Source organism: Amphibalanus amphitrite, unplaced genomic scaffold (genome assembly GCF_019059575.1).
Source record: "Amphibalanus amphitrite isolate SeventyFive unplaced genomic scaffold, NRLGWU_Aamphi_draft 000461F_arrow, whole genome shotgun sequence".
Taxonomy (NCBI): Eukaryota; Metazoa; Arthropoda; class Thecostraca; order Balanomorpha; family Balanidae; genus Amphibalanus; species Amphibalanus amphitrite.
In genome coordinates this window covers 236,070-249,347 of record NW_024881955.1, presented here as the reverse complement: position 1 = coordinate 249,347, position 13,278 = coordinate 236,070, and the positions used below count along the sequence as shown (strand labels likewise).

The window sequence follows — 13,278 nt, the reverse complement described above, 5'->3', positions numbered from 1 at the left end:
ATCGAAAAATGCTTTAATTCGGAGATATGGAATTTCAAACTTGCAGTTTTCGGATTCTAAGGGGCTAAAGCATTGGTATGCCCCCTTAGAATTTGTGACGTCAGCAGAGATCTAACGATTTTTAAATCTTTCACTAAAACGTTTGGTAGCACGCGGTGGTATATGCTGCTTTGCGCGCAACAAATGCCGCACTTTCAAATAAAGTCGCTAGTAACAGCGGAGATCCCAAAAAGTAAACAAAAGTAAAAGTCTAATATCTAGAAAACCGGTGAATATTTTTCGATGAAATTTGGTAGATATTGGTTTTCGCTCTTTCTGAACCGAGCGACATCACTTTCATGCCAATTCATTAACTTTTTAGAAGGTGGGAGGGTCCCTTTAAGCTAAAAGCCAATGTCAACAAAATGCATGGAAAACCCATATAGCTTGCAAATCAAGGCATATAGGCTGCATTCTCATAGGAACGAATGTGTGCACTACAAGAATGCGGCGTGCTGACGCCGTTCAAATTGCCCGGCGGGCTGGGGCTGAGTCAGCCTGGAGCCGTCTGCGAGCTAAACTCCGTAAACCAGGGGCGGACACATCGCGTCTGGACAGACTGGCCAGTCGCCGGCCGGCACCTCTCGCGGACGGACCGCCGGTCCCCAGTTCCAGTCACAAGCAGACGGCCTGTCGGAGCCATGGTCCCTCCCCCGACAGTGACCATGTCCTGTGACCCGCTGCCGGTGATCGACCTGCGTCAGGCGGCCGGGCCGGGCCGAGCCCGGCTGGCCAGCCGACTCGTCGCCGCTCTGGAGACGGACGGCTTCTTCTACGTGGAAGGCATCGACGGTTACGACGAGCACGAGCTCATGTCGTACACCAGATGGTGAGGGAGGGCACGGAATGGATAAGAATTTCTAGGAGATTTACCTGACTCACAATATGTTAGATATATGAAATATCGATAAGATTACGCGCTGTGATCGGTCTCTTTATTTCCTTTTAACAATCAATTGCTTTCATCTGATCACATGCCCTTAGCGGCCATAGCGTATACTCTGTTTCACGTATATACTGCACTTACGGGAATATAGAAAAAGGGCTCTGCATATTTATGTATTCAGCAAGTCTGTTGTGTACTTGCTTAGCCAGGGGCTGACTATACCTTCCGAACGGTCGGTCGTAACTCATGGTCATAACACACCATTCCTCAGGTTCTTCAACCTACCAGATGATGTCAAGATGGGAATAGCTCGCAAGAAATTCAATGAAAAGACGAACTTCCTCTATCGTGGATATTTTCCCGTGGATAAAACAGACTCGTCTCACAAGGAAGGTAGGGAAATTGTGAAAAGTATTGATTTAACTAGAATGTTTGCATAATGTATCAAAATCTTTACGATAAAATACCGATTGCTGTAATAACCCTCGCCTGAAATGGTGTTTTGCCAGCCGCGGGCGCATAAGGGAAGGGGGGGGGGTCCGCTGGACACCCCTTGCCGTTTCGCCCCTGATCGAGCTAGAGCTTCGCGAAAAAAAAACGAGTGTGTTGTCCGTGACAAGAGAAAGCCGTTGATACCCAATTTTAAGGTCCTGGGTCATTGGTTGCCCTTCCAGATCAGGTCAATGACCCAAAAGTCGTGAAAATCGGGACCTGTTTGAACGTCCTAAAGTGTGGTTGCAACGCGGTTTTTCGGGGCGCTGATGACGAATATCATTTGAGCTTTGATCACCGATGATGTCTATATACATTTAGGCCAGGTCGGGTCAGGTCAGGTCAGGTCAGGTCAATTCGTAGTAGGTGTCAACCGCCTCTGACAGCTTCGTTACATGTTACGAAGACACCAGAACTACTTTGACAATGTGCAAAGGGTTGCTAAATTCAAATTCAGCTCTAAAAACTAGCCTTGAAACACGTAAAGCTCGAAAAAGTGAACCGAGGTCATCAAAGTTTATTGACCTGACCTGACCTTCAGGTGACCTTGACACCCACATTGATTCATGAGACCAACATCAAATCACATGTTTGAACGCTTGAAACCACGAAAAGACTGCAAACGCGCGGCTTATGCGAGCCGAGATACGCCGAATCGCGATTCCGGCCAAACATGGTCTTGAAAGGTAGGTTGCAGGTCAAAGGTCATTTAGGTCAGGGTCATGAAATTTAAAGGGCCGGTGTAAAATTGATTAACGCGAGGGAACTGAAAGATTCGTCGCGATCGACCGCTTTTTGCGCGAGTTATTTGGGAAAAACCGAGGGCCCCTTTCGACCCCTCTCCCCCTCCCCCTCCCCCTCCCCCTATAAGGGTGAAGGGTAAGGCAAGATACTAAAAGGCTACCTGAAAAGCATGTGTCAATGTATTTGTGTGCGCGCCAACATCGAGTAATAATATCGCGGCCCTAGGTGGCTGCACCGCAATTCAAGATTGCTCCGCGATTCAGTGCTTCGGGTCTCGTTATACTGAGAGATAAGGCTCCCTGGTGCGTAATTATGTTGTCACTTTACTGAGCTACGCAGATATGCGACAGGCCACGCCCACGGGACAGTCGTGTCACGAGTCCCGTCACTTTGAGAGTTTCCAAACCCCATTCCCACGCTCAGCTTCGTAGCATTGAGAAGCGACGTTCTTATATGAAACTTACCAACCAAATTAGATGGTTTATGCATAGCACCTTGTAAGTTGTAATTTAGTTGTATATGTTGTTAATTTACCAAACACTACCTATGATAAAGTTGACTACCTCTGACGGACAACGTGCCCATTGTAAATATTTGTAGTGTAGCTGCAAAACACGGTTGCAGGATACGATCTGGCATCTTTGGAGCCACTAAGCGACCCAGAGAAGGTCAAGGGGAATATATTCTACGAGCCTACTCCCTGGCCTGAGACCAGCGACACCGAGGGACTGCGAAAGTTTCAGGTTCGTTCGGAACTTCAGCATGTGTTTACGCTTACACACTCATGAGTCTACAGCCGTCTTCTCAGTAGCATTTTATGTTTCTGTCATTTAATTAATGATTTCGCGCTACCGCATGTCATGAGTTTAATGCACGTGCCTGCTGTCTGTCCGCCGTTTGTAGTTCAGTGTGCGGTTCTACCTTCTGTCTCAGTTCAGGGCGCGTCTCTGATGACTGTACTGCCGTCCGCCAGGAGTTTAGTGTGCGGTTCTACGGTCTGATGACGGCCGCGGGTATGACGCTGCTGGAGCTGGCCGCCGAGGGCTGCGGCGCCCCCTCCGACAAGCTGGTCAACCTGTTCCGGCCGGACCCGGTCTCCACGCTGCGCTACCTGCACTACCCGCCCCGGCAGGGCGACATCCCGGCCTCGGCCCGCGACCCCACAGACGGTGAGTCACTGGTAACAGTGGCCCCACAGAAGGTTAATTAACATATGGAGTGACTATATCCACATTAATTTGATAGAGGCGCTCGGCTTACAATATGTAGTCGATTCCCGCACCTGATGCCTCGTGAGCTGTTCTGACATTTTTAGCAATAGCGCTACGTCCTGATATCCAGCCTGGTTCGACCCTGACCGGGCTGACCCCCGGTTCGATCAGACGCCGTTCTGCTGTGCGCGGCGCACCACGACTCCGGCTTCGTCACCATGGTCTCCACGTTCGAGTACGAGGGTCTGGAGCTGCAGCGCGCCGACGGCTCCTGGATGCCGGTGCCGTGCAGGAGCGGCGCCGTGGTCGTCAACATCGGTGACATGCTCTCCACCATCTCCGGCGGCAAGTGGAAGGCCACCAACCATCGCGTCATTGACCACGGCGTCAACAGGTCAGTTAGCGCCGTCAGCCGCTATGGTCGTTTTCTTCTGGAACATAATCATGGCTGTCGATTGTTTTAGACAGGTGCATTATTATACAATGATGCAGGTTCTCAGTAAAATTACTCGACATGCGCACAGGTTCTCGACATTATCCTTCTACATACTGGCAGGTTCTCGGTGCCGTTCTTCCTGGAGCCGCGCTACACGGCCAACATGTCGGTGCGCCTGCCGTGCTCTGGTCAGGCGGAGCCGGCAGAGGTCAGCTACGGACCCTGGGCCATCACAAAGATGATCAACAACTTCTACGAGTTCAAGGACATTCCGTACCCCAAGTCGCTGGTGGCCGAATGAATCAGGCTTCAATAAGTGATGTGCTCTTTTGTTAGTGAAAACTAAAGGGCCATTATGATGGAAAGTGACAATGAAGTAACTATACACGTGCAATATTACCTGCTTGTTGGAGGTAATCAAGTAATGGTAAAATATGTACATCAAGATATAAGTTGTTGGCGGTTTGTCTGCAAGTGGTAGTTCAGTGAATTCAGAAGTTCTTACAAAGCATTTTGAGCATTTACTGAGGCATACGAGTAGAAGCATGCCAGCGTCTACTCGTCTTTTATCTTCCTTACTTCTTCGAATTTAGATTAGCTGCACCCACGCGTAAGCAGAGTACCAGGAATTTTTAAATGAATAGTATTTATTTTATGTTTCCTTTGTATTACCCACATAAAATTTTCATCTAGTAGCTCATTATATTCGAAATAATATGCAAACTGCACCCATCATTTCAAACATTTACAGATCCGGTAAGAGGTACAGAATACCTACATCGTGCTATGGATATTGTCAGAAAGATCCAAATCCAAATCTATAGACTGACATGTGCAAACTAGATATCCTGAGCTGGAAACAACTTTTTTCCATAGCGACGCACTAAATAACACTGCTTAGGAAGAACGAAAACGCGCATATACTAAGGGTACTCAGGTACATGCACTTAAAACCACTGATATCGTCATTGGACTTTGACCTTTAAGCCTATGATATTTGGTGGACGTCACGCAAGATGCCGACCGTGCCATTTGGTGTTATTTCCTATCACACCACTTCTATTTACGTTATCAGAGCACGTTTCTGAATCGCAGCTGATGCTCCCTAAGTGCACCTTTGGTCGACAGGTCACAGCAGCCAAAGTACAAGGTTTATTTGCGCATACTTGAACGTTGCTCCTCATCGGACCACAATTACGCCATGGCGCGGGCCGCGGGGTCGGCACGCGAGGCATGTGACTCCGGACGAGATCGTCACGACCTACAGCCGTCTGTTCGGAGGTGACGTGACGGAACCAGATATTATGCAGTGGGCATTGGTGTAAGCTTCAGTTTCCCCTGTCCTTTTACATCCCGTTGCTCATGACATATGCCTGTATTTAATGAAATATTGACACATTAGTTAGTTCCGACAAAATAGCATCCATGCAGTTCTTTTGCCATTTTCCTAAAGAGCGTGGTTGTTGATTTAAAGCTTTCTGATGACCTGCTGTGCGCCCTAGCCCCTACTGCATGATATTTCAATCTACATCACATCATACCTATGTGATCCTTGTTTAATGTTTTAATCCTTGTTTTGTAATCCTTGTTTTGCCTCCTCCATTTTCTACCGTCATCATCATCCAGTGATAATTCACAACGCGTCTTCGGCAGCGAGGACACAACACAGCACATTAAAAAACTATTTATGTTTGTTCATATATGTGTATTGTGTAGTAATTTTGAGAAGTAAGTCAGACTGCCTTTGTGTGTCCCTGGTCCTCTGCGTTTCCTTCTGTGTCTGGCAGCTGTATCTGGGGTCCGTCGAACCCTCTGAGGTGCTCCCGTTTTCTCTGCCGACGGGCCACCAGACACGGAATTGGCAGCAGCGACTGGCCCCTGCGACAAAGTAACATATGTCATCAAGTTTCTTTCCGTACAGGAAATTAGGAGAAACATGCCCGGTAAATGAAAAAAATTGGTTAGCTGACTTTCAAGTGGGTTTAGTGAGGCACTGCGCACCACAAATAAACTATTTTTGCTAACTACCTGTACCTACAATAATTTCAGTTTTGGGCAGCAAAATGCAGAAATATTTACCACTTTGCCGGTGATGGATAGGTACTTACCTACACCTGGCACTTACTTTCCGAAATCGATCGCTTCGGCTATGGTGACTGGCAGGTCCTGACCACTGGTCTCCGGCAACAGCATGGTCAGTCCAGCAGACACCAGACCGGTCACGCCGAATATACACAGTGGAAGGGTGGTGTCACCCTGACCCTGTATAAATAGTACATGAGATTGGTCAAAAGCGCACATTCATTATATAAAAATGGAATCGCGCTGATGTTGCATAAGTTCTTTATGATTGTTGTTTGCAAATTACGGAAGGCATATCCACGCAGATTATGATCTGCAGTTGTTAGAAAGCATTGGCCTGAGCTATTTTTCACGCGCCAGTCCTTTTTAAACACTAGTCCCTCCTAAACTAAAAACACGCTAGCTCTAACGACATATACAAAACGCCTTGAGTTGTCAATGAAAGAGAGCCACTCATTAATCGTTCTAATGCGTTCTGCCGCTCGTCAGCCGGAGCCGCAGCTGCCCTGCGGTCGCATCGCCGATGGCGCAGCGCTCACCAGGTCGGCGATGAAGGGTGCGATGATGGCGCCTAGTCGACCGGAGGTGGAGGCGAACCCGACGCCCTTGGCCCGCAGCGCGTCCGGGTACAGCTCGGCCGTGTACAGATACATGGTGGAGAAGGCCGAGGCGGCGCCGAACTTTCCCAGCAGAGCCAGCGTGGTTATCAGCCACTCCAGGTCGGCATCTGTGGCAAAAACCGACAGCGAAGATGTGAAGAAACAGACTGGGTCTTTTCATGGTCTCGCTGCCTAAGGTCCAGAGAGGTGATGGTTTTGCTTAGAGTACCTACGTGATAATTTAATGTTGTTCTTTATGAGAAAATGTCAACCTCAGCAGCTATGAACACCATGTACCCAGTGACACTCTGGGCGCCCCACCCCCTCACCATCTGGCACCACGGCGCAGAGGATCGTTCCCAGTCCTGTCAGTGCAAACGCGCCGCCAATCACCAGCTTTCGTCCCAGTCTGAAACGACACAGCACCCGCTGCTGTCACCGATCATAAAGTGCCGCTCCCATCAGCGTGACACGAGTCTGATGGAAGCCATGTGACGGCTCAGAGGCGAGCGGTAATGACAAGTTACAGCCGGTTGTGTCCAGTTTGATACTGGAGGGGTGACGTGGTACATGACTTATTCAATATGGATGCTTATTTATACACCTGATATTCATCAACACAGCAAGTTCTGGTCATGTTCAGAGATTGCTTGCAGCTCTCATGAAGCATGACTAGAAAAAATACGATTTATGAACCATCCGCCAAGAGGGTAGGCACGCAATTGCAATGGCTATCGTTCCGCAGGCCTCGACATCTAAGACGTGTTTACTCAGGCAGAAATCGGTAGGATTTGTGAGAAAAACATAAACTTTTAGTCCTTTTCTTACAGCAATTATCACTTTAATCAAAACCGCTTTTGGTGAAGAAGCACACAAGATATGAAGACGGGTGCCTGCTCACGGGTTGATGGTGAAGGCGCAGAAGAGGTAGGAGGGGATCTCGATGAGCATCGTCAGGATGAAGTTGACGTAGACGTCGCCGCCGAACTCGGTAGACACCATGCCGATGCCGTAGTAAACCAGAGTGACGACGAACCTGAGGACGCGTTTGTTAGTGAGCCTTTTTCACAACTGGTTATCTGGTGTTTGCACCAAACTCAACCAAATGAATCTCTTATACGGCAAATATCTTCAGTCTTCACGTTATGAATTTATCTCAATATTTCATTACATGAATCATTGCGCGAATTCGTTGCATTAATCCATTATGAAACACCATTTGACGTATAGATCAAATACAGAAAAGTACTTATGAGCGAAGAAGAATGCGTAAAACGCAAAGATAAACCGCATCAAGATGTTACCATTGCAGGCAAAGGATAATTGCTCGGAGACGAAGTACAGGAGATTTCATTGCGTCTAGGAAGCTTTCAGTAGTAGAAGGAGACTCTTCCGTGCTTTCGACGTTATTCTGAAAAAAAAGAAATGCAAGATGTTGTTAAACAGTTCCGTTCCGCAGAAGTTTTCTAAAATACTTCATCGGTTGTGACATTTTATTTTCATCATGCGGCGCGCCGAGCGTCATGTGAGTGGACCAGTTCAAAGTCAAACTGAATAACTGACTTCAGGTCAGCTGCACGATTAATTATCACCCTTTTAAGCAGCTCTTCAGGGAATGTAGTCCCGTTCCATTTCGCAATCTTCCTCAGCACTTGCTCTGCCTTCTTCGGTTGATTTGTAGCCATCAGCCATCGAGGAGACTCAGGAACAAGGCTGAAACAACCAAATGCACTGCAGAATTACATTATTCACCATTTCTTGGACACTGTAACATCGACCATAATATTTGTCATTTTTCATTTCATGGACCAAAATGACATCCGAGACACGATCGCAGCACCCACGCACAAACGTCTATCCCGCCTTTTGTTGGCTGCTATGCATCGATCATGACGGCGTATTTGTCCTCATCTAGCCACACCGACACTCTTGCACGACGTTCAAGTATCACATCCAGGTGACCGTTCCGCTCGGTCCCGTTTTTTTTTTTTTGCAGGCCGTTACGGAAGTGCCACCCCAATGTGGTAACTGGTATCCCAATAACTTACAACCAGTATGAGACAAAGATGAGTACGGGGACCGAGTAGATGAGCTGCAGTGACGTCCAGTCCTTGACAAATATCGGGAACACTCCAGACAGAGCCTCGCCGATGGCGAAGAATATGTTGATGATAATGCCGCAAAAGGCACGGACTTCTATCGACGTGAATTCTGTACCTGGAAGATGCCATCAGCAGACATTTTTTCATAATTGCATGTATTCTCTATATTGCTATACCTTTTGAGAAAATGAGAGAGAAACAAAAATCCTGTTGCTAGCAATTACTAAGAATTAATCTTCCACTTCTATTTTAGCGGTCAATGCACTATTCTTACTTATACGTAACGTTATTCATTTTTTTATGTTTTGCTTAGCCTATTGGAGGGTCCAAAATCGAAATGCCAGGTATCATAGGTCACATAGGGCTTATTCATGTCATTGATATAAAATATAATCTAAAATACTATTATGGATAACACCATCAAAGAAGAAACAGTGCTGACATTTTCTTTAAAGAAGAAAAACAAACTCTTGGATTGGAGGAACGCTTACACCAGACAAAGGCGACTCCGAACAGTCCGTACTGACAAATGGAGCTCAGAAACCTCATGGCCGTGAATGTGCCGTAGCTGGAGGCCAGGGCGCCGAGGCCGCCGAACAGACCCGTGCCGACGATGCTGCACATCAGAGCTATCATACGGCCGTACCTGGAGCGGGGATGGAGTAGCTACATCAGACGACATACGGCTGTATGTACCTGGAAATGGATGAACTGTCTACATACATCAGGTAACACAGGGGCTACTTGAGCTACGACGATGTGCATGCATCAGTCAGGAATCGTATCTGAGGCCATGCTACACAAAGTACCACATACAGCACTATATAGGTAAGAAGTATTTATGTGTGGTTTTGGTTTAGACACTTTCTGTCCAAGTGTCGTGGAATGATAGCATAAAGAGGTGCATAGGCCTATTTATAAATGCATAGTTACATATTCAGTGAACTATCGGATAAGATATAAATGATTCAGAATTGGAGAGTTCCTTCTCTCCATCTCCGATCAGGATTGATATCGGGAGAACAAAAGTGAATGATCAAGGAAAAAGACTGGAAAACGAAATAAAAAGAAACGAAGAAAAAGCATCATGCTGAAAACTGTTGCATATTTAATCCAGGTGATTTTATCCGTTTTACAGTGGACCCACCGATCGGCCACGAAGCCACTTATGACGGAGCCGAGCGCTGTGCCCACGAAGAACAGACTGCTGACCAGTGGCTGCAGCTTGGCACTGTCGCAGACCAGGTCAAACTGCAAACACAAGGAACATGTCAAACTGGGAACACACGCTCCAGGTCAAACTGGAAACACACACCAGCCAAACTGGAAACACACAGAACAAGTCAGACTGGAAACACAAAACACAGAGGATAGATAGAGACAGAAAAGCTAGCAACCAATGTTAGTTTTAAACAGAACGAGGCCAAATGGGGCTTTCAAAATAGCTGCAGTATCCCACCTCTGACACCACGGTGCTCTCCATGACGGACTTGTCGTACACCCAGCGGGAGCACGACTCGGTCTGGTTGGTGAAGAAGCTGGTGTTGGTGCAGCCTCCGACTGAGGTGGGCCGGTACCTCTGACAGCGGCTCCACGTGTGGTCGGCGTCCGCCGGCGTGGACCAGCGCAGGAACGGCGCGTCGTAGGTGGCATTGCTGGGGTCCTCGCACTCTTCCACCAGACACCTGTACAATGGAAGCACCGGGGGGGGGGGGGGGGAGTGTTGGGATTGGAATATATGGTCAATACCAAATTTAGGCATTCTGGTTTCATCGATAGAATGTGGAGAACACTGCGACGCTAAGACTTTTCCTAAAACATTTTACAATACATTTCGATACAGCATTGAACATAAACTGGCGCGGGCGTCGGTTTACCAGTTCAGTGCAGCGGTTCGGCAGTTCAGCGGGCGTCACCTGTGGTCGCTGATGTATCCCGTCCACGAGTAGCCGACAGTGACGGTGGCCGCGAAAATGGGCGTCAGGCAGGCCAGCAGGTAGACGGCCTTCTGGTAGCGGCCCCAGCCGTTGATCCTCTCCAAAACCTCCTCGACGTCCATCGTCGACTCTCGCTGACCACGTTATGGTATACTCCTGCAGACTGGTGCTGGGAGTGCGGCTGCAACCTCCCTACTGTCGTAAGGACAGCGGAGCAGGTAACGAGCGATGGTGATTAAATATGAATAAATGAATGAATGAATATTTCTAGCCCCGCAATAACTTCATGGCGACATTGAACGATTGCTAAAAAGCAGCCACGTTGTTCTACAAACATCCACTTAGGTACTACTCATAGCACAAACAATACCAGGCACATATTTTATAACATCCTTATCCTCTGTAATGTTAAATATCCTTATCGGATATTGTCTCTTAACCCGCGCACCGACGGGGGTCTGCGCCAACTTCGTACCGACGGGGGGGGGGGCGGATGACCGCCCCCCCCCTGAGATCTCGAGAACGAAGCAAGATAGCGACAAGCGGTAAACGGCATCGGGTACGCACGGACAAGGTCTACAATTTTTACAAAGTCATTTTCAGGTCAGGTCAAAGATGACGTCACAGTGGTCGAAAAAGTCAAAATGGCGGCGCTAGATAAGGAGAGAGTTTTTCTCGAATAACTTTCGAATTAGTCATAATAGGAACAAACTAAGGGCATCATCGTGATCCTCTCGTCAATCCGCATCGAATGATATATATGTTGACCTCGAAAGGTCAAGGTCAAAGGTTGACCTCAGGTCACGTGACCTCGAGGTCATCATGCATATCATTCGATGCGTCTTGACGAGCTGAACACAATGGAACCATCTGCGCGGCTGTATCTTGTTCCTGTACGGAGTTATTGGCAAAAAACCTTTGGTGACGTCACATGACCTTACAGCTGCCCAACAGCAAAACAGACCTCAAGGTAGTGAAGGTTGATCGTATATGAAGTCATGTATGGTAAATGGGGCCATTCCGACCCGTTTTAGTGGTAAAAACAGGAAGTTGATTTTTCCCCCATTGACTTATAATGGGGAGGTCGCGAAATTGACCTGACCTTAGGTCACCGACATCAAAATTCCGAGATACACAAATTGTAGCTACTAATGACCTAATAACATCCTGCGACTTTCAAAGGCCTCCGACATCTACTGTAGCTCTGGCACGGTGACAAAGTTGCAAAAAGTGACTTGAGGTTGGGTCATTCAAAGTGACCTGGTGACCTGACCTTCAAAGTTAGGAGATTTAAACTTGCACACCATGTGTAAAATTGATGAGAGAATAGTCGTACCAAATTTCGCGGCGCTACGCGCCGCGGTTTTCTCGCTATCCGCGAAAAACCTCAGGGGGGCGGATATCCGCCCCCCCGTCGGTGCGCGTGTTAAGAAATCATCAAAAATGAAGGAAATGAGCAGCATCCGTCAGAACCTAATCATAATAGCCATTTTCACGACGGTCTATCTGGCGATTGCACTTAGCCAGACCAAATCTAACCAAATTCGTTTTAGAGCAAATATCTTTACAGTTTGAAGTTATGTTAATGTTTTGATCGGAAAGTATGTCTGATGATTTAATAAATACGGTATATAAGCAACTATTCCAATTTTCTACCCATGCTGAAAATAACTATGAAGCACCCATGAACCCAATTTGACCAAATCGCATTAAATGTGACCAAATGTGTATCAGATAACCGTCGTGAAAACGGGTGAAGTCTGATAGCTTTTATATACGTAAAATAACCATTTTACTCGGAAATGTAAAACATATATAGACGCCAAAATCGATTGAAGTACATTACAAACTTATTCATAAGATCCTCACCTTCTCAATGAGTCTCCAGCAGCATAGGAGCATAACAATTTCGGCCAAATTGTCGAAACAAGCGATCAATCGTCTAGAAACACCGCGACGCTATATCACAAGGATTCACTGTCACATGATAGAGCCGAAAGCCACCTCAAACTGCTGGTCTTATCAAGGCATCTGCCACCTCTAGAGCATGGTCAATGGTCATGCTCATATGGTTTTATCAGCTACGTCACAAGGACGGCAGCTTACAGATACGGCCTGATACGATTGTGATGGATCAATAGTGTTTAGCTCTGCTAATACCTATGTACTTAATAATTGATTTACTTACGCGAAAGGTACTTCTATTGATTGCCTATTTTATAGTTCTATTGTATTGTTCTTGAACCGCAATCGTTCAATAGTAATGTTTAGATCAGTAATATAATATTACAATATCGCAATTGTACAACAGTGTGTACAATTCCCCTATATTGTACATTTTCAAATTTACCACAGCAAGAAATTATAAAACCCCTTCAATAACAAGGATTTTGTTCAAATACAAACGAGAAACAGAACGGGGACAAAGATGAAAGGGAGCGGAGAGAGCGGAAACGAAATAAAGAACGGAGCTGAAGCGGATATAGGAAAAGGACCAGGATAATAAAGGCCGGGTTCGGACAGAAAACGGACCGGAAATGGACTGAAGACGAACCGGAAACGGATCGGAAACGGAAAAAGGTGTGGGAAAGGATGTATGATAATGAGACCAATTCAAAGGTTGAGGCCACGTGTATCCTAGTGTTATGATTTCCGAGTTACCGATGGACTAACCTTTGAGTTGTTCTCGGTTTTGTCAAAAAAATGCCTGCCACACAGTAAGAGGCGAGCCCTGTACCTACTTATACAGC

General features: G+C 46.9%; 2 protein-coding genes across 3 annotated transcripts; one reads left to right on the top strand and one right to left on the bottom strand.

Moving 5' to 3' along the window:
• The first annotated feature begins 390 nt into the window (after window positions 1-390).
• LOC122391909 (2-oxoglutarate-dependent dioxygenase citB-like) lies at window positions 391-4,260 on the top strand. Its single transcript, XM_043386246.1, has 6 exons — window positions 391-868; window positions 1,197-1,318; window positions 2,786-2,904; window positions 3,135-3,330; window positions 3,544-3,766; window positions 3,929-4,260. The coding sequence occupies exons 1-6, from the start codon at window positions 468-470 to the stop codon at window positions 4,107-4,109; spliced, it is 1,242 nt and encodes a 413-aa protein (XP_043242181.1). The 5' UTR covers window positions 391-467; the 3' UTR covers window positions 4,110-4,260.
• Window positions 4,261-5,318: 1,058 nt separating this feature from the next.
• LOC122391908 (organic cation transporter protein-like) lies at window positions 5,319-12,559 on the bottom strand. 2 transcript variants are annotated; one of them, XM_043386243.1, is made up of 13 exons: window positions 12,398-12,559; window positions 10,508-10,723; window positions 10,051-10,276; window positions 9,739-9,842; window positions 9,083-9,237; window positions 8,538-8,706; window positions 8,082-8,202; window positions 7,794-7,900; window positions 7,391-7,525; window positions 6,819-6,898; window positions 6,430-6,617; window positions 5,934-6,070; window positions 5,319-5,686 (listed from the first exon to the last, which is right to left on the bottom strand). In XM_043386243.1, exons 2-13 carry the CDS (start codon window positions 10,648-10,650, stop codon window positions 5,542-5,544), a joined length of 1,710 nt encoding a protein of 569 aa, XP_043242178.1. In that variant the 5' UTR covers window positions 10,651-10,723; window positions 12,398-12,559; the 3' UTR covers window positions 5,319-5,541. The 2 variants fall into 2 exon arrangements, with proteins under 2 accessions (XP_043242178.1, XP_043242180.1); XM_043386245.1 differs by having other exon boundaries at window positions 10,508-10,720; window positions 12,398-12,541.
• Window positions 12,560-13,278: the final 719 nt, after the last annotated feature.

Excerpts from the sequence above, each read along its gene's own strand:
- LOC122391909 (XM_043386246.1), top strand. The coding sequence starts at position 468 with ATGTGTGCACTACAAGAATGCGGCGTGCTGACGCCGTTCAAATTGCCC. Across the intron at positions 869-1,196 it reads CTCATGTCGTACACCAGATG|GTTCTTCAACCTACCAGATG; the intron begins GTGAGGGAGGGC and ends ACCATTCCTCAG. Across the intron at positions 3,331-3,543 it reads GGCCCGCGACCCCACAGACG|ACGCCGTTCTGCTGTGCGCG; the intron begins GTGAGTCACTGG and ends CGGTTCGATCAG.
- LOC122391908 (XM_043386243.1), bottom strand. The coding sequence starts at position 10,650 with ATGGACGTCGAGGAGGTTTTGGAGAGGATCAACGGCTGGGGCCGCTAC. Across the intron at positions 10,277-10,507 it reads GGATACATCAGCGACCACAG|GTGTCTGGTGGAAGAGTGCG; the intron begins GTGACGCCCGCT and ends TCCATTGTACAG. Across the intron at positions 7,901-8,081 it reads CTGAAGAGCTGCTTAAAAGG|AATAACGTCGAAAGCACGGA; the intron begins GTGATAATTAAT and ends CTTTTTTTTCAG.